The sequence below is a fragment of the Somniosus microcephalus genome, chromosome 26 (genome assembly GCF_052327205.1).
Source record: "Somniosus microcephalus isolate GS21.2 chromosome 26, FLI_Smic_1.0, whole genome shotgun sequence".
Taxonomy (NCBI): Eukaryota; Metazoa; Chordata; class Chondrichthyes; order Squaliformes; family Somniosidae; genus Somniosus; species Somniosus microcephalus.
Window position 1 is genome coordinate 15,918,111 of NC_141012.1, and position 21,451 is coordinate 15,939,561.

General features: G+C 44.2%; 1 protein-coding gene across 8 annotated transcripts in view; it reads left to right on the plus strand.

The window, feature by feature from the left end:
* The window catches only part of LOC147100324 (dixin-like), a 151,004-nt gene that overhangs the window by 126,677 nt on the left and 2,876 nt on the right, over positions 1-21,451 (plus strand). For 5 of the 8 annotated variants that reach the window (XM_085967902.1, XM_085967897.1, XM_085967896.1 and 2 more), the window contains 8 exons: positions 1,657-1,710; positions 2,771-2,863; positions 9,413-9,484; positions 14,681-14,764; positions 18,290-18,451; positions 19,695-19,761; positions 20,075-20,180; positions 21,175-21,283. In XM_085967902.1, coding sequence (XP_085824028.1) covers positions 1,657-1,710; positions 2,771-2,863; positions 9,413-9,484; positions 14,681-14,764; positions 18,290-18,451; positions 19,695-19,761; positions 20,075-20,180; positions 21,175-21,283 — 747 coding nt within the window. The remainder of the gene's footprint in view (positions 1-1,656; positions 1,711-2,770; positions 2,864-9,412; positions 9,485-14,680; positions 14,765-18,289; positions 18,452-19,694; positions 19,762-20,074; positions 20,181-21,174; positions 21,284-21,451) is intronic. The other 3 variants (XM_085967898.1, XM_085967903.1, XM_085967904.1) reach the window with 2 other exon arrangements.

The following is a 21,451-nucleotide window of genomic DNA, read 5'->3' on the forward strand; positions in this document are numbered from 1 at the left end:
GAGCTTTCTCTCTGTCAATAGTGAAGTGCTTTCCTAGTTAGGAAATAAGACCTGTAAAAGTATGTAAGTTGCATAAGTTTGTACCACAGTACAACAGGATTTCACATGTTTTTAGTGGAAGTACAGTCCTTAACGGACACACAGCTGTCTACCCAGACCTTCATTCGTGTTGTCTAGAACAGCATAACAATAAATGGGCATAACCAATAAAGAGACACAGATTTGTGCCCATGTTGAATTAAAAATATTACAGATTCCTGGAATAAATAACCAACAACAATAGCAACAACTTTAACGTACCGAAACATCCCAAAGTGCTTCACAGAAATGAGAGGGGAACAGACAGCAATCAAGAGTTAGGGGAAGTGACTGACAACAGAAAGAGGTACCGTTTGAGGAGGTATCTGAAGGTGGGAAGAGATGTAGCAAGATGGAGGGATTTCTGAGGAGAATTTGAGACTACAAAGCATTGATAGCGAAAGACTTTGCCACCAGCGGTAGAGCAGAGAGAGGGGCAACACAGTAGGCTAGAGTTGAAAGAGCTGATAGAAACCAGGATGTTGGGCTGAAGAAGGTTGCAGAGGTAGGGTGAAGCCAAGGTCAATGATGGATTTGTAAACGAGGATGAGGATGTTTGAAATCCTTCACAGTGTGAATGGGGAATCAGTGCAGGTCTGTGAGGGCAGGGGTGATAGGTAAGTGGGATCTAATATGGCACTGTGAGGGCAGGGGTGATAGGTAAGTGGGATCTAATATGGCACTGTGAGGGCAGGGGTGATAGGTAAGTGGGATCTAATATGGCACTGTGCGGGCAGGGGTGATAGGTAAGTGGGATCTAATATGGCACTGTGAGGGCAGGGGTGATAGGTAAGTGGGATCTAATATGGCACTGTGCGGGCAGGGGTGATAGGTAAGTGGGATCTAATATGGCACTGCGGGCAGGGGTGATAGGTAAGTGGGATCTAATATGGCACTGTGCGGGCAGGGGTGATAGGTAAGTGGGATCTAATATGACACAGGATGTGGGCAGCATAGTTTTGGATAAAACAAAAACAGAAAATGCTGAAAACATTCAGCAGGCCAGTTAGCATCTGTAGAAAGAACAAGTAAGTTCCCGGTCAGAACTGGAAGAAATTCTAGTTGAACAACATTTACAAAGGACTGAACAAAAGGGAGGGGAGGGGAGAACAACATAGATGAGCTAGATTTTATATAGGGTGGAACTCAGAAGACTGAGAGAATTGCTTTGGAGAAGTTAATCCTGGAGGTGATGAAAGCATGGATGAGCGTTTCAGTGGCGGTGAGGGTAAAATAAAGCAGAAGTGAGCAATAATAGAGATGGAAATAGATGGTCTTGGCGATTTACAGGATATGGGGTTTGGAGCTCAACTCAGGATCAAACAGGACACTGAGGCAGTGCATCTACTGATGTTTAGATAAGAAAACCATATTTTCTATTGGAGATTGTAGAATGCATTGATACTGGTCTAAAAATGCACCCTTTTTAGAAAGCACTCTAGGATGAAAGACGAGATAAAATAGTTGCCATTTTGGTAATTAGTCATTTGAGCTGTGATGGTTCCCTTCTCTTGTTTATTTTTATGAATTTGGTTGCTGAAAAAGGTCGTTTCTGTTACTTTCATTTTGTATTGACAGCTTGACCTACAAAGGAAGACTGAAGAAAGGAACAGGCTCCTTGGGGAATTTAAAGTAAGGAACTCTAAAATTCTCAGTGGTAAATAATTGCAGTGTTAGGACTGAACAATATGTGTAGCTTCAATTTATTGTGAAGTGATCTCATTGCAACAGACTATAATCTGCCGCAGGGAATATACACGTCAATTGTAACTTACTACAGTAATAAGATTACAATTTAACTGGAATGTAAATAAATGATTTCATGACTTTTCTTATTTCGAATGTTTGTCACATAGCTACTTGTGTAAAGTTTATTATAACAATTGTTTTAAACACATTATTGGTTCTATTGCTAGATATAGTGCCATTATATTTCCCTCTGAGAGGCAGATTTAGCAAATAATTTTAGCTGACACTCCAGTGCAGTGCTGAGGGAGTCCTGCATTGTTGGAGGTGCATTCCTTTGAATAATGTAGTATGTTGAAGCAAAAACTTATCTTCTTGTTTGAGTGGTTCAGCTATATGTTACGGATCCCTGACACTATTCAAACAAGAGTCCTGACCAACATTCCTCCCTCAGCCATTGCCACCATAAGCAGATAAACACAGCATTCAACGTATAGGTGTTTGCAGAACCTTGCAAAATGGCTGCTGTGTTTGCCTATATACAGGAAACTTTTGTTTAACCAGAGGTTAAAAGTCCAGAAAGCTCCATCTACCGGCAAAATTCAGGAGCCGTTTTCTATAAGTTTTTTTTACTTCTTGTTGCTTTTTTTTTTCCCCAGTCAGGCTCTGCAAGGTCTGTAGCTAAGCAACAGCTTCAGCTAGAGACGCTTGCAGCTGCAGCCAACTGTTTTGAAGCTGTTGCTAAGCAACAGGGTTTGTTGATTCACACGGACCTGAAAAGCTCTATGTTTTAACATTAGTGCTGGTTTATACGGCAGTTTTGATCTAACGGCACCAGCTCGGTCCCGTCAGTGCCGGATACCAGAAAGTTTCCTGTAACAGCTACTGCATTTCAAAGTATTTAATAGTATACGAAATGTTTTGAGAGTTTTCGGAGAAATATGTTAAGATGTTAAATAAATGCAACTCTATATCTCTCTTTGTGATGAATTATATTTTCTTGCAGAGAGAGTTGGGTCAGAAGGACCGACTATTCCAGCAGCAGCAGGTCAAACTGGATGATACTCTGCGGAAACTAACAGAGGCCACTCATTTACAGGTACTGGAAAGGAGGTTCATCCAGTAGAATGTGTTACATTTGAGACCTTGGGCTGTGTAGTATTAACGTTTCAAACTTCAAAAGAAGTGTGAAATATTCACTTAAATTGTCTGTACACTCTTAAAACGTTAAGGGTTAAATAGTATTGAAGCAAAATACAATCTTTAATTTATTCTTATGATGATCTAATCAATGAATTTGACAATATTCTGTGATTTTTGGACATTTCTTTCTTTCTGTACACCAAAATTGTACAGGAAATAACTTTCCCGCTGTTGTATGAATTAAAAGGCTTGAGCACTTTGAACTACAAAAATCCCTTCAGTATTACATATGACTAAACCACCTGAAATGCATTTTCTGTTTGTGGTGTGTTGTTACTTAGCAACGCCAGTACCTGCTGCTAATGACAACTTGTTTTTAATCAATGATTGACTGGGTTTTAAAGGTGTTCAATGCTGAATTCTAACAGAATATTCGTTTTAGATTGTTGAGACAGAACTTTGAACTGTATTAATTGCAAAATAAGTTGATTGAAAGAAAGGCTTGCATTTACATAGCGCTTTTCACGACCACCGGACATCTCAAAGCGCTTTACATCCAATGAAGTACTTTTGAAGCGTGGTCACTGTTGTAATGTGGGAAACGCAGCAGCCAATTTGCTCAAAGCAAGCTCCCACAAACAGCAATGTGAAAATGACCAGATAATCTGTTTTTTGTTATGTTGGTTTATTGAGAAATATTGGCCAGGACACCGGGGACTTTTTTGAAATGGTGTCATGAGATCTTTTACGTTCACCTAAGAGAGCAGACGGTTTAACGTCTCATCCGAAAGACGGCAGCTCCGACAGTGCAGCACTCCCTCAGCATTGCACTGGAGTGTCAGCCTAGCTTTATGCGCTCAAGTTCCTGGAGCGGGGCCTGAACCCACAACCTTCTGACTCAGAGGCGAGTCAAATGCTTGTGCAATATCGAATGTTGTGGTATTTCACTGAACAACATCTCCCTTAAAATGGCATTACTCCTACTTTCAATCATTTTCAACCATGGAAGGTACTCCTTAACAGTAACTGCTGTAGTGCTGTACCTGATTCTTTCCAGTAGATGGTGTTACAATTAACACGCATCAATTGCAATGGCCCAGAATGTGCTGCGAAAATAACTGCGAGTTCACCGCGCACGCCGTTATTAATGCGTAAAAAACGCAGCAATTTGTGGCGAGGAAGAGATAGGCCATGAGTTGTGAGCCACCACTAATTGTTGAATGACTTTAGCCGTTAGCCTCGCAAAAAACGGAGCTCGCCATCAACCACCCTATAAGAGTCAAGAAAATGCTGCATTTGCGCTGTAAATGGGAATTAACCTCGCCAGAAGGTTAGGGCTGCTATTTAACGGCGTAAGGACCCTGTTAATGGGGTGATTTATGTTACCAGTGGCCTTCCACTTTGAAACTAGTTATCAATTAAATTACGATAGCAAAATACTGCAGATGCTGGAAATCCAAAATAACAACAGAAAATGCTGGAAAAACTCAGCAGGCCAGGCAACATCCGTGGAGAGAAATTAGAGTCGACGTTTCGAGTCTAACCCTTTTTCAAAACTGGAAAGGAAATGAAATAGATCGAAAGGCAGGGCTGGGACAGAACAAAAGAAATGAAGAGACATTAAGAGGTATTCAAAACCAGACAAGATGGTGATAGGACTAGTGGAGACAAAAGACGGCTCAGATTAGGTGTGAAATGTTCTGGCAGAATGAGAGACAGCTGCCATGTGGGAGAGAGAAAAAAAAGGAAAGGGTGGGGGGGGAAGGGAGAAACCGCAAAGGGGTGGATAAAAAATATAAGTAAAAATGTAATAGGGGCCGAGGTTATCATCTGAAATTGTTGAACTCGATATTGAGTCCGGAAGGCTGTAAAGTGCCTAATCGGAAGAACTCGAGGAACAGCACCTCATCTTCCGATTACATTTTTACTTATATTTTTTATCCACCCCTTTGCGGTTTCTCCCTCCCCCCCCCCCCCTTTCCTTTTTTTCTCTCCCCCACATGGCAGCTGTCTCTCATTCTGCCAGCGCATTTCACACCTAATCTGAGCCGTCTTTTGTCTCCACTAGTCCGATCACTATCTCGTCTCATTTTGGATACCTCTTAATGTCTCTTCACTTCTTTTGTTCTGTCCCAGCCCTGCCTTTCGATCTATTTCATTTCCTTTCCAGTTTTGAAAAGGGGTTAGACCCGAAACGTCGACTCTAATTTCTCTCCACGGATGTTGCCTGGCCTGCTGAGTTTTTCCAGCCTTTTCTGTTGTTATATCAATTAAATTATAATTGTTCTGCATATGCCACGTAAAGCATGCAACCAGGATGCGAGTTGGACTGAGAAAATTATCAAAGGAAGTAAATCCTTCACAGAGAAAAAAATGCATTAGGGAATACAACTAAATGATAGAACTGAAATGAAACGAAGAGGCATAGATTGGAAAGTGCCTCACCGGACGCGAATATCGCTGATTGAGAATAGATGGGCTAGTAACTGTCCTAATGAAAGGAAGATCATCAAATGTGATTTGTTGTGGATTCTGGCTGGGAGTAAAGTCGATGCTTAATTAATTTCACCTTGTCAGGATTTTGAATAACCACCCCCACCCCCCCAATTAAGGTATGTGGGTCCACTAGAGCTTGGGAATACATAAAGCGAGGCCCAGGAACATGAAAGGGCACGCCGGTTTATTCTGAACAACATTCCCATAAACGTTGCTTCCAATTGTAAGTAACCAACAATCAGCATTCTGATTCCACAAGTAACACCATACTTTGACTCTATTATCACCCCATATCAGTTTCAATGTCACTTTTAGCTATTTCTGTACCATAATTGTATGACACCCATTTTTCTTTCCAACGTGCAGTACCTTGAACTTGTCACTGTTCCACTCATTCATGGATTTTTTTCTAATTCCTTTTGCAGCCCTCTCCCCAACACCTAGGGCTGGATTTTACTTACCGAGAGTTGGGGGCAGGACTGCTGCCTTCCGGGTTCTGGTCCCGCCCCCAGCGCGTCTGACGTATAGACGCTATTTTGCCCTGATTGGTCTTGTTAAGCCCGCCCTGCGGGCTTGCCGGCCAATTAAGGGAAAGCTGGTGTCAGATGACGTCAGTTGATGACACTTCATCTGCCGGCTTTCTTAAAGGCATATGCACCACACTTGTTTGACAGATAATTTGACAGTGTTTGACAACATTGAGGTGCTGTCAAACACTGAGAATCACTGTACACAGGTGAGCCCTTGCACCCAGGCACTCCAATTACTGTCTCGCTCCCATTCTTTTTGACTTTCCCAGCAGTCCCGCCTCCAAAGCTGCCTCCTTAGGGCTGGTAAAATCCAGCTCTCTCTATTCTGACAGTCACAAGGTTCAACAGCACTTTAAAGTGAGTGAATGCACTGTCCCACGTGCACCAGGAAAGTCCAAGTTTACATCCCTGGTCTTTGCTAAGTCAGTTGATTTCAGCTGTGCTACAGTGAGATTCTGTAATTAGCCTTAGGGCTGGATTTTCATTGAGGAGGCATGTAGGAGGCGGGACTACAACTTTCGGAGTTGTAGTCCCGCCTCCATCGAGTTGTGGCCAACCCACGCGATTTTCACTTGATTGACCTTATTGAGCCCGCCCAGCGGGCTCAGCAGGCCAATTAAGGGCCACCCAGCAACAGGTGATGTCACAGATTAACATTTCATCTGTCAAAAGCTTTTGACAGATGAAAGATCAGCGTTTGACAGCTGTTTGAAGCTGTCAAACACTGACAATCTGTACACTAAGTTAATTCCTTCCTCTCAGGCTGATTTAGAGATCTCTCCAGAACAGAAAGCAGAAGGCTGCAGATTTTGACAGCTCGCGGCCATTCTGCTTTCTGTGACGGTGAGATGAGGGACTCCCGAGACCTGAAGGAAGGAAGGCTGTAAAGGTAAGTAAAGGTTAGTAGAACTTCTTTAAACACTTTACACACACCAAACACACTTACCTCTGCACTCATGCACCCATCACTCACCTGAACACCGGACATCTCGAACCCTCCAAGTCCTTCAGCCCGACGGTCCGCCTCGCTAACTTGGCGTGGTTTGGAGCCGTCGGGAATCCCACACTTCAGGAATAAAAATAGGGATTAGGCTAAAAACTGCCTGTTAACTACCTGTTAACAGGCAGTTAATTGGCACTAATCCCTTCCTGCCTCGGGGAGGCGGCTCCCAGCACAGGTTGGGTACCCGCCTCCTTTGAAACTGGCATGGAGACGGGTTGGGGGCGGGATGGGTTCGTGCCCCCCTGATTTCGAGATTTTAACCCCCCACACGCCTCCAATCCCACCTCCACGGCCCAATGAAAATCCTGTCCTCAGTATCCCTAGCTAGAATGGTATTGTGAAATTTAACAGAGAACAGATTTCAGCAGAAAATGTGTTGGAGTGCTCACCTACTGGTAAAAGTGAGGTACTGCAGAACATGATAACGCTTGCTTAAACTCAAGTTTTTTACTGCTCCAGACTAAATGGGGTCAATTTTCTGGCCACCGTCGGGCAGCTTTTCAGGCGGCCGGGGGCCAAAAATCAGTGAAAAAGCGGGTCAGGACCCCACCCCCCCGCCTGATTCCCCGCCCCGTCCGACTTTCGGACCGCCGTTTCCCCGTGACCCGCTTCAGTCCCGGCTGCCGCTGGCGGGACTGGTCGTCGGCACACTAATTACCAATAATTACCTCGTTGAGGTAGATTTTCCGGGGCCGTTGCGACTTTGGGGCTTTCCCCACATCAAACACGCCTGCGGGGAACCCCGCTGATGAGACCTGGCGTGAAGCTTGCCGGCTTGCTAGCTGTCAGCTGCAAGTCTATCGGAAAAGCTGCGATTTAAAGGGACAGCACTTGTATGTTGAAGGACCTTGTTGTTGCAGGTTTGGGGCTACTTCTTCAAGGCTTAGGCACAGCTGTGGAAGGTTGGAGCCTCACACACTTCTCCAATGTGATCTCCTGGGAAGCCCCTCTCGCCACCCTTACTCAGCGCTTCCTCAGCGGAGGCATCTACGAGAAGCATGGGATGCCTTTTTTTCCTTCCCTTCTTGCCATTAGAGGATCTCCAGCAGCAGAGGCAGCAGCAGCAGAACCAAGAACAGCATGATGAGCACCAGGCTGCTGCTTACTCACCTGAAGCTGCACAGGCCAGAAGGGGCCAGCGCTTGGAAGTGGCTTGAGAGCACCTTGCTGCGCTTTAGGGGGCCATGGGGACCCGTTTCTGCACTGGCAGTCCTACTCAGAAGGACTTCCATGAAGATCTGGTTTCTCTGTTCAACAGATGGCCAACGCTTCTCAAGAGATGTCATTCTCTTATGAGCACTCACCATGTTTTCCGTACCCTGGTGAGTTATCTCCTCCATGGAGGTTGCCAACCTTTCCATGGTGATGCGTTCATGTGCCAATGACTCCACAAAGGCTCTGCTCATGGTCACTATGGACTCCTCCATTCGCTCCACACTTGCAGCGACCCTGGAGACAAAACCTGCCAAAGACTTCTGCATCTGTGAATGGAGATCCATAACCTCTTCTCTTGCGGATGGACCCAGAGGCAGAGGGTCGACATGCAGCGCAGCTGAGCTGAGCTGGCAGAGTCCTGCGCCCTCCGACGAGGACTCTCCACTGCTGTCCCTGTCTCCAGAATCTGCTGAGGCTCACTTGTGAGCTGTGAAACACCAGGTGACAACACTACTCTATGTCCCGAAGGTCCCCCCGAGGTGTGAGTGTCTGCGCTGCTGCTGGGTGCGCTTACTTCTGCTGACGCTGTGCCCTCAGAGGCTGGAGCTTCCTCTGAGGAGTCTGGCTGCACAGCCTCTTCCTCCTCCACAGTGAGGACGGGGGCTCTGGATGGTACTGTGGGGGAGTAAAGGAAGGAGATAGAGATGTAATGCCAAGGTTCTTCTGGTGACTCCCAGCGAGTTGGCATCTGCTGACACCTGCATCCATGCAGCATTGGTCTCAGTGGGAGGCCTCTTCCTCCCTGACCTAGGGAAGAGGACCTCCCTGTGGGCCCTAACCCCATCCAATAATGCCTGCAGTGAAGCCTCGTCGAATTTGAAGGCAGCTCGGGGTCTGGCACTGGCCACAGCTGCTGCAGGCTCCTCTGCCGTCCTGTATGGTTCGTTTGGAAGCCTTCAGAGGATGCAGTGCTTGCTATGGACCTTGAAAGCACCACGAATGATGACATCATACTGTGGGGATTTCTGACTCGAATTGGACAATTAGCAAGGCTTCCCACATGCTGGGAATTAAGTGGCCAATTGAGGGAAAATTGCGTGGAGCTGGCTGACACTTTTTTATGTGTGTCAGAAACCCCACATTCGGGGAAACCCGACCATTCCCCACACAAGCCGAAAATCGGGGCCAATGGGTCAAAACCCTACATGAAAAGATTATACAGTAATATTAATGCAGTAATTAAGCTATTTCTGTGCCATAATTGTGAGTATTTCTATGTTACGCAGTGATTTTTATTATAAAATTGTATAATTCCTTTCAGGCTGACTTGCAGAGGGAGTTGGAACACAAGGATGTGCTTCTTCAACAGCTGATGAACAGTGGGGAGGAAGAGGTATGATGTTATGGTCCCTATTGCTAGTTTCTGAGGTATAAGTCTATATAATTTAGCTGTGCTAAGGCAGCAATAATTAATACATGGGAGTAATTACAAGGCAGTGGTGATCTCATTCAGGGCTCATATCACCAAAACTCCAGTGGATTATAATCATCAGAGATGAGAACATCTTTAGAGTAACTCAAAGCCAATTTTTATTTTGAAAAAATAGATCAATCATGATGACCATAAAAAAAATGAAGTGGTTAATTATCTCATTGCTGTTTCTGGATTTTGCCAATGAGGAGCTTTTGGAGGCGGGACTCCCGCTTGTCGGGTTTTAGTCCCGCCTCCATCGACTTGTGGCCAACCCACACTATTTTACCTTGATTGACCTTGTTAAGCTCGCCCAGCAGGCATAGCAGGCCAATTAAGGGGAAGCCGGTTACAGAGAACGTCAGCGTATGACGTTTTATCAGTCAAAAATGTTTGACAGATGAATTGTTATCGTTTGACAGCTCTGTGAAGCTGTCAAGCACTGACATTCTCTGTAGTTTGATGAATTCTTGAATTCAAGACTCATCAAACCTCTTTCTTTAGCAGAAATTAGATGGTTGCTGCATTGGAGAATGCAGCAACCATCTGTCATCTCTGCCGATGAGATGCGAGACTCTCCGCATCCCCAACAATTGAAGCCTGCAGGAAGAAACAAAGGTAAGTAAACTTTTTCTAACACTTTCCACTTACCTCAGATACTCACCTCTCCACACTTGCACCCATCACTTACCTTCACGGCGCACTTTTGCACCCCTCCGACCCCTGTAGACCCACTGCTCACCTCTGTGACCGTGGCGGGGTTCGCAGCCTTTGGGAAGCCTGCACTTGTGTGGGTAAAATGGGGATAATCCTCTTATCTGCCTGTTAACTACTTGTTAACAGGCAGTTAAATGGCTGTAATCCCCTTCCCGCCTCCAGGAGACGGGACCTCGGCTACCCGCCTCCTGGGCACACGCCGCCAGATTCTGCCATTTTCCCGGCAGTCCCGCCTCCAAACCTGCCTCCCTAAGGCTGGCAAGATCGCGCCCTTGGGGGGTGATTTTCATTCAGAAGTTGGGAAGGAGGCGGGACTACAACGTTCGGGGTTGTAGTCCTGCCTCCATCGAGATGTGGCCAATCCGCGTGATTTTAACTTGATTGACCTTGTTGAGCCCGCCCAGTGGGCTCAGCAGGCCAATTAAGGGCCACCCGGCAACAGGTGACGTCACAGACTGAAATTTCATCTGTCAAGACGTTTTGACAGATGAAATATCAATGTTTCACAGCTGTTTGAAGCTGTCAAACACTGACAGTCTTACTTCTAACCTGAGTCCTTCTACACAGACTCAGTTAGAAATCTCACCGGCACAGAAAGCTGCAGGCTGTCACTTTTGGCAGTTCAGAGCCATTCTGCTTTCTGTGCCGGCTAGATGATGGACTCCCGAAACCTAGAGGAAGGAAGGTTGAAAAGGTAAGTACAGTTAATTTAAACTTCTTTACACACTTTAGACACACCAAACACACTTACCTTTGCACTCATGCACCCATCACTCACCTGAACACCGACATCTTGACCCCTCCAAGGCCTTCAACCTGACGGCCCGATTCCTCTAACTTGGCGTGGTTTGGAGCCGTCGGGAATCCCACACTTCAACCTTTAAAATAGGCATTAGGCTAAAAACTGCCTGTTAACTACCTGTTAACAGGCAGTTAATTGGCACTAATCCCTTCCCGCCTCGAGTCGGCGGGTCCCAGTGCGGGGCGGGTACCCGCCTCCTTTGAAACTTACATGGAGGCGGGTTGGGGGCGGGATGGTGTCGGGACCCCCTGAGTTCGGGACTTTAACCCCCCGCATGCCTCCAAGCCCGCCTCCGCGGCTCAGTTAAAATCGAGGCCATGGTCTCCGCAAAATGGCTGCCATTTTTGCCTACATAAGAAGGGTGACTGCATTTAAAAGTAATTCATTGTATGTAAAGTACATTGGGACAGCCTGAAAGGCATGATAAAGTTTCAGATAAATGCAATGTTTCTTTCACGTGGTTTTATCAGTTTAGGTGCTGTATTTTTGGTGAGGTTCTCTCAAGGTAGATGCTGAGGCCAGCATGCTGAACGATATTCATGCTGAAGGATGAAAGACTGATTCAGGGGCTGCTGGTTTTATATTTTCAGCGGAAAACAGGCAGATTTGTAGAATATGCTCCCCAAATCAGCAAAAAATGTCCTGCAATGCAATGTAATGATAATGGAATTTGACTTATTCATTCATCATAAATCCTGGATATTGGATATTATCTTTGGGAAAGTATTCAGTGATAATCTACAGCTATTTCCAGGAAATAACAGCCTGTATGTGCAGTATACAGTACATAGGATAAGAGCTTAGAGTGTGATACAAACTAGTATCACTTTGAGGAAGTGAGATAGCAGAAAGTGTGAAAATAAAATGTAAAATGTGAGCGATTGATTGCTGTTGCCTCAATCCTAAAATGTGCTTCTGCACTGGGACATATTCTTTGTGCATACTCTCAGTAATTGTTCCGAAAGTTTTGCCAGCAAAAGTGTCAAGGGAACAGTGCGATGCTCAACTTCCAATTGTACACTAGAGCCAGAAATATTGTTAAATCATGTGATAGGGCCAGAAGTTATTGAATCAGCTGATACAAGAGTGTACTGTTGCTCACATGTAGTGTAAGCCTTTAACTTATAAAAGGGAGCACTGAGTGAAGGTGATCTTTACACGGTCTTTTATTTATTGATTCTTGCCAGTTACCTTCAGGTATCTGCAGTGCTGCACTTTACAAAGTCTCAACTGTCGAAGTCACATCAAACACAGAACTAGTAAAGGATTATGCATGTATATTTAATCACAGAAGCAAATCTTAACTAAATCCATGTGTGGTTTTAACAAATAGCTAACAACCATTTTTTTTGTAGTTTAATAGGGACAGTATGCTTTATTTGGTAATATTTAAAATATATCTTTTTAAATTCACATACAAATAAACTTTTATGTAACAATTTTAATAAAGTTTACTTTCAGGTTTTAACAAATTCAATAAACAGGTTGGGTTTATTACAATCTGCACAGTGATAAACAAAATAAGTTCCTCTACCCATGAAAAGTTGAATTACTTAATCTGCCTCCACACACGAAGCAGTTTGCTATAGTTAATTGGGGTTATCATTATCATTATACCTGAAGGAAGCCGTTTGAAATTGAGTTGCTCAATATCCTTGCTAGTACATCCCATGACTAGAGCCATTGCTTTGCATGTCTCCTAATTTACCAGAAAAAATAAGCCTTAATAGTGTGTAATATTTGAGCAATCAATTCCTTAGGGTTTTTGTAGCAACAGTAAGACATTGTGAGGATCTAAACATATCTGTACTCTCAGTTATTTACTCAAAGACTGTGAATAATGGGGTCTGTTTATATGGCCACAGCCAGTGGATCCACACATCACAAATATCAAATGAGACCTTGTCTTCTCCCTTTCCCTAAAGAAAAGGGAGAAACAATGATGCAGCTTCATGTAACAAAACTTAGAATCATAGAAATTTACAGCACAGAAGGGGGCCATTCGGCCCATCGTGACTGTGCCGGCCGACAAAGAGCTCTCCAGCCTAATCCCACTTTCCAGCTCTTGGTCCGTAGCCCTGTAGGTTACGGCACTTCAAGTGCACATCCAAGTACTTTTTAAATGCAATGAGGGTTTCTGCCTCTACCACCCTTTCAGGCAGTGAGTTCCAGACCCCCACCACCCTCTGGGTGAACAAAGTTCTCCTCAACTCCCCTCTAATCCTTCTACCGTGGTGTGGAGATGCCGGTGTTGGACTGGGGTGGACAAATGTAAGAAATCACACAACACCAGGTTATAGTCCAACAGCTTTATTTGAAATCACAAGCTTTCGGAGCGCTGCTCCTTCGTCAGGTGAAGTGGAGAGATGCATAAAAACACAGCTTATATAGTCAGAGAATAATGTCAGATGTTTACAGGTAATCTTTCTAACTGCCATTTATCACACCTCGGCAGTTAGAAAGATTACCTGTAAACATCTGACATTATTCTCTGACTATATAAGCTGTGTTTTTATGCATCTCTCCACTTCACCTGACGAAGGAGCAGCGCTCCGAAAGCTTGTGATTTCAAATAAAGCTGTTGGACTATAACCTGGTGTTGTGTGACTTCTTACATTAATCCTTCTACCAATTACTTAAAATCTATGCCCCCTGGTTATTGACCCCTCTGCTAAGGGAAATAGGTCCTTCCTATCCACTCTATCGAGGCCCCTCAGAATTTTATACACATGTTTTTATCCACTGATTCAAGGCAAGCCTGAACCCAAAGTTCTCCAGAGCATATAGATGCTTCACTCTCCACAATTGGAAGGCTTCTTACATAGAATTATACACAGTACAAAATAGAAATAGACCGTTTATCCTCCACACGAGAACTAGTCTTAATCCCATGTGCTCACCCTGTTCCCATATCCTTTTATCCCTCTTTCCTTCAACCATCCATCTAACCTATTCTTAAAAGTTGACAAGCAAGTAGATACACAAGTTTTCTCATCTTATCAGATGATTGGCTATCCTAAACAAGCACACCTTAGTCCCCCTGGTTTATCCTCAGTACAATCCTTAACAGCCTATAGATCTTTCTCCTCCTTTGCCAACTGTGAAATTAAAACCCTACTGAGGAAATCCAACAACTCTGCCACCATAACTGTTTATAAGTGGAGCCCGATTTAAAATTCACTGCTGCTGCGTGGGTTTCCCAGGGGGTTGGGAAACCCGGCAGTGAAAGGGAGGCGGGAGCTGCTGGCTGCACAAGATAAGTGCCTTTCCCAGGAGTGTTTCCCCCGGCCCCTCAAGAAAGCCATCGGCCTCCTCCCTGCTGATCGCGGCTTTTCTCTTCCCTGATGCTGCCGACCTCGCCCCCACCCCCCGTTTAGTTTCAGCAGGACCTCTGCGCCCATGGCCTTGTTGGGTTCTTCAGCCATTTTCAACTCCGCCGCACCCTCCCAGCCTCCCCGTAGACACCGGGGCCAATGTGTCTGAGTTAAATCAGAGTAGTGTTTTAAGGAGAGAGATGTTTTAATCTTATCCTGTTTAAACAGAATAATTCACATTTAAATTCATAAGGAACACTTTACTCCTTGTTTACATTTCATCAGGTATCTGGGTATCCTTGTAGACCATCACAGAGTAATGGCTACCTTCAATCCATGAGCAAAACCACTTCTCCAATGTATAGAGGGGTGAGTGGAAATTTGATAAACTATTATTAGCCCTGTTTTGCTGAAGTCTCTCTTTTACATAGAATTTATCTTTATTAAAAATATGTTACCCATAAGATTTCACAGTAGCCAACTGCAAATGATTTCTGGATAAATATGGAGTAACTGCATCAATATTTATCTATCAATTGACGTATGAAGAGAGATTGGGCCGATTGGGCTTATATTCGCTAGAGTTTAGAAGAATGAGAGGGGATCTCATTGAAACTTACAAAATTCTAACAGGACTAGACAGACTAGATGCAGGAAGGCTGTTCCCGATGGTGGGGGGAGTCCAGAACCAGGGGTCACAGTCTAAGGATAAGGGGTAAGCCATTTAGGACAGAGATGAGGAGGAATTTCTTCACCCAGAGAGTGGTGAACCTGTGGAATTCTCTACCACAGAAGGCAGTTGAGGCCAACTTATTAAATATATTCAAGAAGGAGTTAGATATATTTCTTAAGGCTAAGGGGATCAAGGGATATGGGGAGAAAGCAGGGACAGGGTACTAATTTTGGATGATCAGCCATGATCGCATTGAATGGCGGAGCAGGCTCGAGGGGCCGAATGGCCTACTCCTGCTCCTATCTTCTATGTTTCTATACCATATTACACAGTACACCAGCAGTCAGCATCTGCACAACCCGTGCCAGCACTAAAAGGGTCCCGAACCTGAATAAAACCCCTGCTTTGTAGCTGCTTCCATAGCATTTTCCATAATCCAAGTAAAAATGGATCTACAAGCCTGCCACTGGGCTACAGAAAACACATTTAACTGCATAAACATCAGGAGTTAGGCCACTGAGCTCCCGGAATCCAAATGAACAGAATCATATAAAAGCAGTTCATCTCCGCTCCCAAGCATCATTATTTCTAATAACAGAGCCCATTCAGCTGGTGCTAATTCATCAACTGGAGCGGTCTACTCTAATTCCATTCCCTTGCACCTTTGTGTCCTTTTTCATTCTTTTTCAAGTACTTATCCAAACCCTTTTAAATTATGTTATCGTCTCTGCCTCAATGGCCGCTTGTGGTAAAGGATTTAATGGTCTAATAATACATGTAGAAACATTTCTTGTAATGTTCCCCTATGTTTTTCTAGTTACCAGCACACCAACCAGTGGAAACAATTTTTCACAATTCCACCTCTCAAAACCTTTTATTTTTTAAATTTCTTCTCGATACCCTTTAACCTTCGCTGTCCCAGTAAAAAAAAAAGCCCAGTTTTTTTAGCCCTACTTCCTACTGTAACCCTTAATTCTTGGTATTATTCAAGTGAATTTTTGAACTTCCTGCCTCTTGCTCTGTCCCCATGTAACATTTGCCTTGTAAGGGGCAGGCTGGGATTCTGCCCCTTACAGGGCATGCTAGAAAATTCCAGAAACAGCTGAGACCCGTCAGAACCAGATCGCTGGTTTTCTGACAGAGTTATGACAGAACACTGTGGAACCCCCATAGATTTTCGGGGCCCAAAATGTGGTTCGTCTGAGTGATTTCTTGCGAAGCTAGAGGCTGAAGCCTCAAGACTTATCATTCTGCTGTTAAGGACAGGTGCTATAGGACCTGAATGTTCTCTGGTTGAGAGCAAATATTTCAGGTAACTATGCTTTCTGGAGCTGGAATACGAGTTTGATTTGACCAAGAGCATTATAAAATGATTTTAAAAGGCTGTTTGAAAATGAAGCTGATTACGGAAGGATCTCTCCACAGTTACCTCAGTTCTGAAACACTGCAGCGCGGACTGTTTGATTGCAGTTTTATCAAACCAGTGTCTGAATGTTATTACACCAAGAGATGTGGGCTAGCAGCAGTGAAACTCTGATTATTATTTAATTACCACTTCCTCATTGCTATTGCTGGCTGAATTAAGTGTATAATGGGTTGTTAACAAAAGGTGTTAGATGGATGCATATGATCCTGAGTTGTAATGATAACGTGACCATGAATGTGAATACAAACCCCAAATTAATACGATAGCAAAATACTGCGGATGCTGGAAATCCGAAATAACAACAGAAAATGCTGGAAAAACTCAGCAGGCCAGGCAGCATCCGCGGAGAGAGAAACAGAGTCAACGTTTCAGGTCGAAACCCTTCGTCAGAACTGAGAGAAAACACAGGAAATGAAACAGATTAAAAGGCCAGTTTGGGGGCTGGGAAATGGGGATCAGAGAACAAAAGAGAAGTGAAGAGACATTAAGAGGTATTCAAAACGAGACGAGATGGTGATCGGACTAGTGGAGACAAAAGACGGCTCTAGTTGTTTATTAAATGGATGCAGTGTGAAGTGCGCTGGCAGAATGAGAGACAGCTGCCATGTGGGAGAGAAAAAAAGGGGGAAGGGCACAAAACAAAGGTGTGGATAAAATATATATAAAAATGTAATAGGGGCCGAGGTTATGATCTGAAATTGTTGAACTCTATATTGAGTCCGGAAGGCTGTAAAGTGCCTAATCGGAAGATGAGGTGCTGTTCCTCGAGCTTACGTTGGGTTTCCGTGGAACAATGCAAGAGCCCGAGGACGGTGAGGTCTGAGTGGGAATGGGGCGGTGAATTAAAATGACAGGCGACCGGAAGCTCGGGGTCACCCTTACGGACTGAACGGAGGTGTTCCGCAAAGCGGTCACCCAATCTGCGTTTGGTCTCCCCAATGTAGAGGAGACCACATCGTGAGCAGCGAATACAGTATACTAGATTGCAAGAAGTACAAGTAAATCGCTGTTTCACCTGGAAGGGGTGTTTGGGGCCCTGGACAGTGGGAAGGGGTGAGGTATAAGGGCAGGTGTTGCATCTCCTGCACTTGCACCGGAAGGTGTCGGGCGAAGAGGAAGGGGTGCTGGGGGTGATAGAGGAGTGGACTAGGGTGTCTCGGAGGGAGCGGTCCCTACGGAATGCTGAAAGGGGAGGGGAAGATGCGTTTGGTGGTAGGATCACGCTGGAGGTGGCGGAAATGGCGGAGGATGATCCGTTGAATGTGGAGGCTGGTGGGGTGAAAGGTGAGGACAAGGGGAACCCTATCATGGTTCCGGGGGGGAGGGGGGGAGGGCAGAAGTACGGGAGATAGAATGGACACGGTCGAGGGCCATGTCAACCACGGTAGAGGGGAATCCTCGGTTGAGGAAAAAGGAAGACATGTCGGAAGCAGATGCGGCGGAGACGTAGAAACTGGGAGAATGGAATAAAGTCCTTACAGGAGGCAGGGTGGGAGGAAGTGTAGTCCAGGTAGCTGTGGTTATTGTGGGATAGGTTATTGACCAACATTCACTACAAGCCCACTGACCACCCCCTCCACCCCCGGCCCACTTATAAAGCCGACTTGGTTTTACCGATTGCTGTTTTCAATTTCAAATCAATTTCTGACTGCAAACCATTATAATGCTGCTTTGTATCCGACGAAAGTAAATATTTAGGTGCCAGTAGACTCAGCAACAGCCTTCTGAAAGTCACAGCCCTTATTTTGTTCATTGTGAACAATATTCTGCACACTCCTTGTATATGTAATTTCAGACCGAAGACCTTCAGGTAGTGCGAGATTCTCTGCGAAGTTTACGGAATAGCTTTGGTGGTCATGACCCCCAGCACCACACAATCGACACACTGGAACAAGGAATCTCAAGTTTATTGGAGCGAATGCATGCGGCCGAAACGCAGGGAAGAGGTGGCAACAAAGTAAGGACGTATTCCCAGTCTGTGTAAAGGCAATCTCCAAATGTACCCTTTAGGTGATCAATTTCCTGCACAATTTTTGGCCTCTTTATATCAGTAGGAACAAACTACCAATGCTTGAAAGTTTGAGCTGTGTGATATTAATACCAGGTGCATTAATACATTTGTCTGAAATTCTTTTATCTATGATTTTAACAAAGGCGTTAACCTGTTTATTTTAAATGAGCTAAAGCTTTTAGTTAAGTAGTGGACAGAGGTGTTTCATACAAATGTGTGACTGCCTCATTACTAATATCGCACAACCCGATTTCAACTTCCACAAGTTCGGAATATGTTGTTATTTTATGCCACTCGGTGAAGTAGATTGTGTAGCTGCGTTTAATCACTTTGTGAATAAAATATATCTTTAACGGATCGTTCCATAATAAGACCCTAGAATGGCTCTACCATAAGGTTATGAAGGCACTGTCTTTAACTGAAAGACTTGCCACGCCGTTTTTCTGTATTCCTCAAACACTGTGGTGTGAAGGTGCAATTCAGGTTGAAAGATTGTCACAACAAATGATGCATGCCAGTTGTTCCCTTTCGGGGTCAAAGACAGTGCCATTTAAATTTAACTCCATATTTGTTATTAAATATTTATCACTAAAGCAATCTTTAAAAATATGTAATCAAGCCTGTTTTTGATCTCCCAGTTGATGTTTTCTTGTAGTTTCCCCGCTTTCAGAATATTATCATCTACTCATTATCCTTAATGACAAAGTTGACATATCAGTGCTTTGGACTCGCAGCTATTTTTTCACTAAAATTAGTGAACAGAAAAAAACCACAGTTCCAAGTGTTACTGTTGTGGGCCTCAGATGGCCGAGTCAGTAAAGGCACCATTTGATGTACCACCGAGCCAAACAGACCTCAAGATCCTGGGTTCGATTCCTGGGCCATACTGAGTAAGTTGTGCCACTGTAATTGGCCTCAAGGCTCCTAAGGTTGGGAGAGAGAAAAGGTCAGTCAGAGTTGCCTCGCCAGGGATCCTGTTGGACAATATGCAGGTGTGGGAGTTGGGTAAGGGCAGGACAGATTTTGGATCAGCGTTGATGCTGGTTGAACAGCCTCCTGACATCAGCGTCCGAAATGGCCAAATAAAGTGAATGAGTGGAAGTCACAGGCTGGTGAGTGCAGCGTGAAATCTTCAGCCTAAAGATTGTTACAATTCTGCTCTGACATTTCCTTTTACTTATATCTGTAGAGTCCTGTGAAAAAATCAGGAAGAAGAGAATCAAGTTCAGAGAGAGAATCCTGGCCATCAAATTCGAGTAAGTTCAGAACAATTAAATAGCAAACATTTCAATGACTACTGTTTGTTTGGGACAAATGTGTGGTTAAACAGCACTGTGAAGCTAATATGCAGGTTGATGTGACCTTTTAACCTGTCTATTTTATTTTTATTAGCCTTTCTCACGGTAGTGATATTCTTTTGCATTGTGCTGTAAGCAAGTTTTAGACATTGTAATATTTTCCCCCACTGTACCCATGCTTAATGTAGGCCATTCATCTGTGTGCAGTTGCCATTGTGTGCCAAAAATGTTTATTTTGCTTTTTAAAAAAATCTATTTTCTTACTCAACAGGTCTTCATTCTCAGAACAGTCTTGGTCCAAGCAATCCTGTCTGCACCAAGGTGCTCTATTTCACAGACCGAACTCTTGTCCCATTTATGATAAACATTCCAAAGAGGCAAGTATTCTTCTTGTACCAGCCAAGGGGAATATTTAGAAACTGAAACCAACAGAAAACTCTTGGCTCCAATTTGAGGGGACTTGTAAAAATACTCAATTAAACATTCCTGTGATTTCTCTAACAATCCTTTTCCATCTAGTTTCCTTTCTCGTTTTTCTCTTGGTTGCAGCAGCAGCTGTTGCTTTAAGACCTCCTCCCAGCCCATTGAAAATGCTACTTTGAACCAGTCACTAAGAAGTGATCTACAGGAAACTTTTTTTTATCCGGCACCGACGGGACCGACGTGGTGCCGGTTCATCAAAAATTCCGGATAACCGAGCGCTATAGTAAAAGATACGGAGCTGAGAGCTCCGTATAAAGCAACAAACCCTGTTGCTTAGCAACAGGCTCAAAACAATGGCCACAAGTTCCAAGCGTCTCTGTAGCTTAGCAACAGCTGCAGCCACACCCTTGCACAGCAACACATGGAGGAAGGCAAGTAATAAAAGTTACCTGAACCTACTCCTGAATTTTGCCGGTTAACCGACATTTCCGGTTATTTAGGTGCCGGTTAATTGAAATTTTCCTGTAGCTCTATTAAAATGTAGGCTTGCAGCACAAAGGGGTTTGAGGTTGTTTCTGTGAAGTGTTTTTTTTTAGAACCACATCAGTTGCAGCGTTCCACAGTGAGTTTAATTTTTCACTCTGCTGCACCATGGAATGGCGGGATGCAATCTCATCCATGTTCCCAAATGTGAGTTCCTAATCTTAGCCATGTCCTTGGAAGGAAGCAACGAGTGGACTTCCCACAAAAAGAGATCATCAGCTCAGTCAACCTAGGCAGCTCCTGTACATGTCCAAGCCACTGACACAAGATCAGCATTTTTTAGACCCTTTTGTGCCTATCCCTTGCCCACTCACTCAGGGAAAATCTGTTTTTATAAATGGGCCAAAAAAAAAATCATGCTTAAAATTGCACATCTTTAATTCGTCAACAACTTTATTCTTGCAGACTTGGCGAAGTGGTTCTGAAAGACTTTAAAGCAGCAATAGACCGGGAAGGGAATTACAGATATCACTTTAAGGCACTGGATCCAGAATTTGGTACTGTGAAGGAGGAGGTAAGACCCAATCATTGGCATCATGTCCTGGAAAAATGTTACTGATATTCTTTATTTTAAATTTGACGGGGCAATTGAGCAGTGAAATATTTTGTTGGTGTCGTGTGGGAGAGTGTGTGCAGCTCCTGCACAAGTGTGATACGCCTTGAATTTTAAAGCGCATTCTGT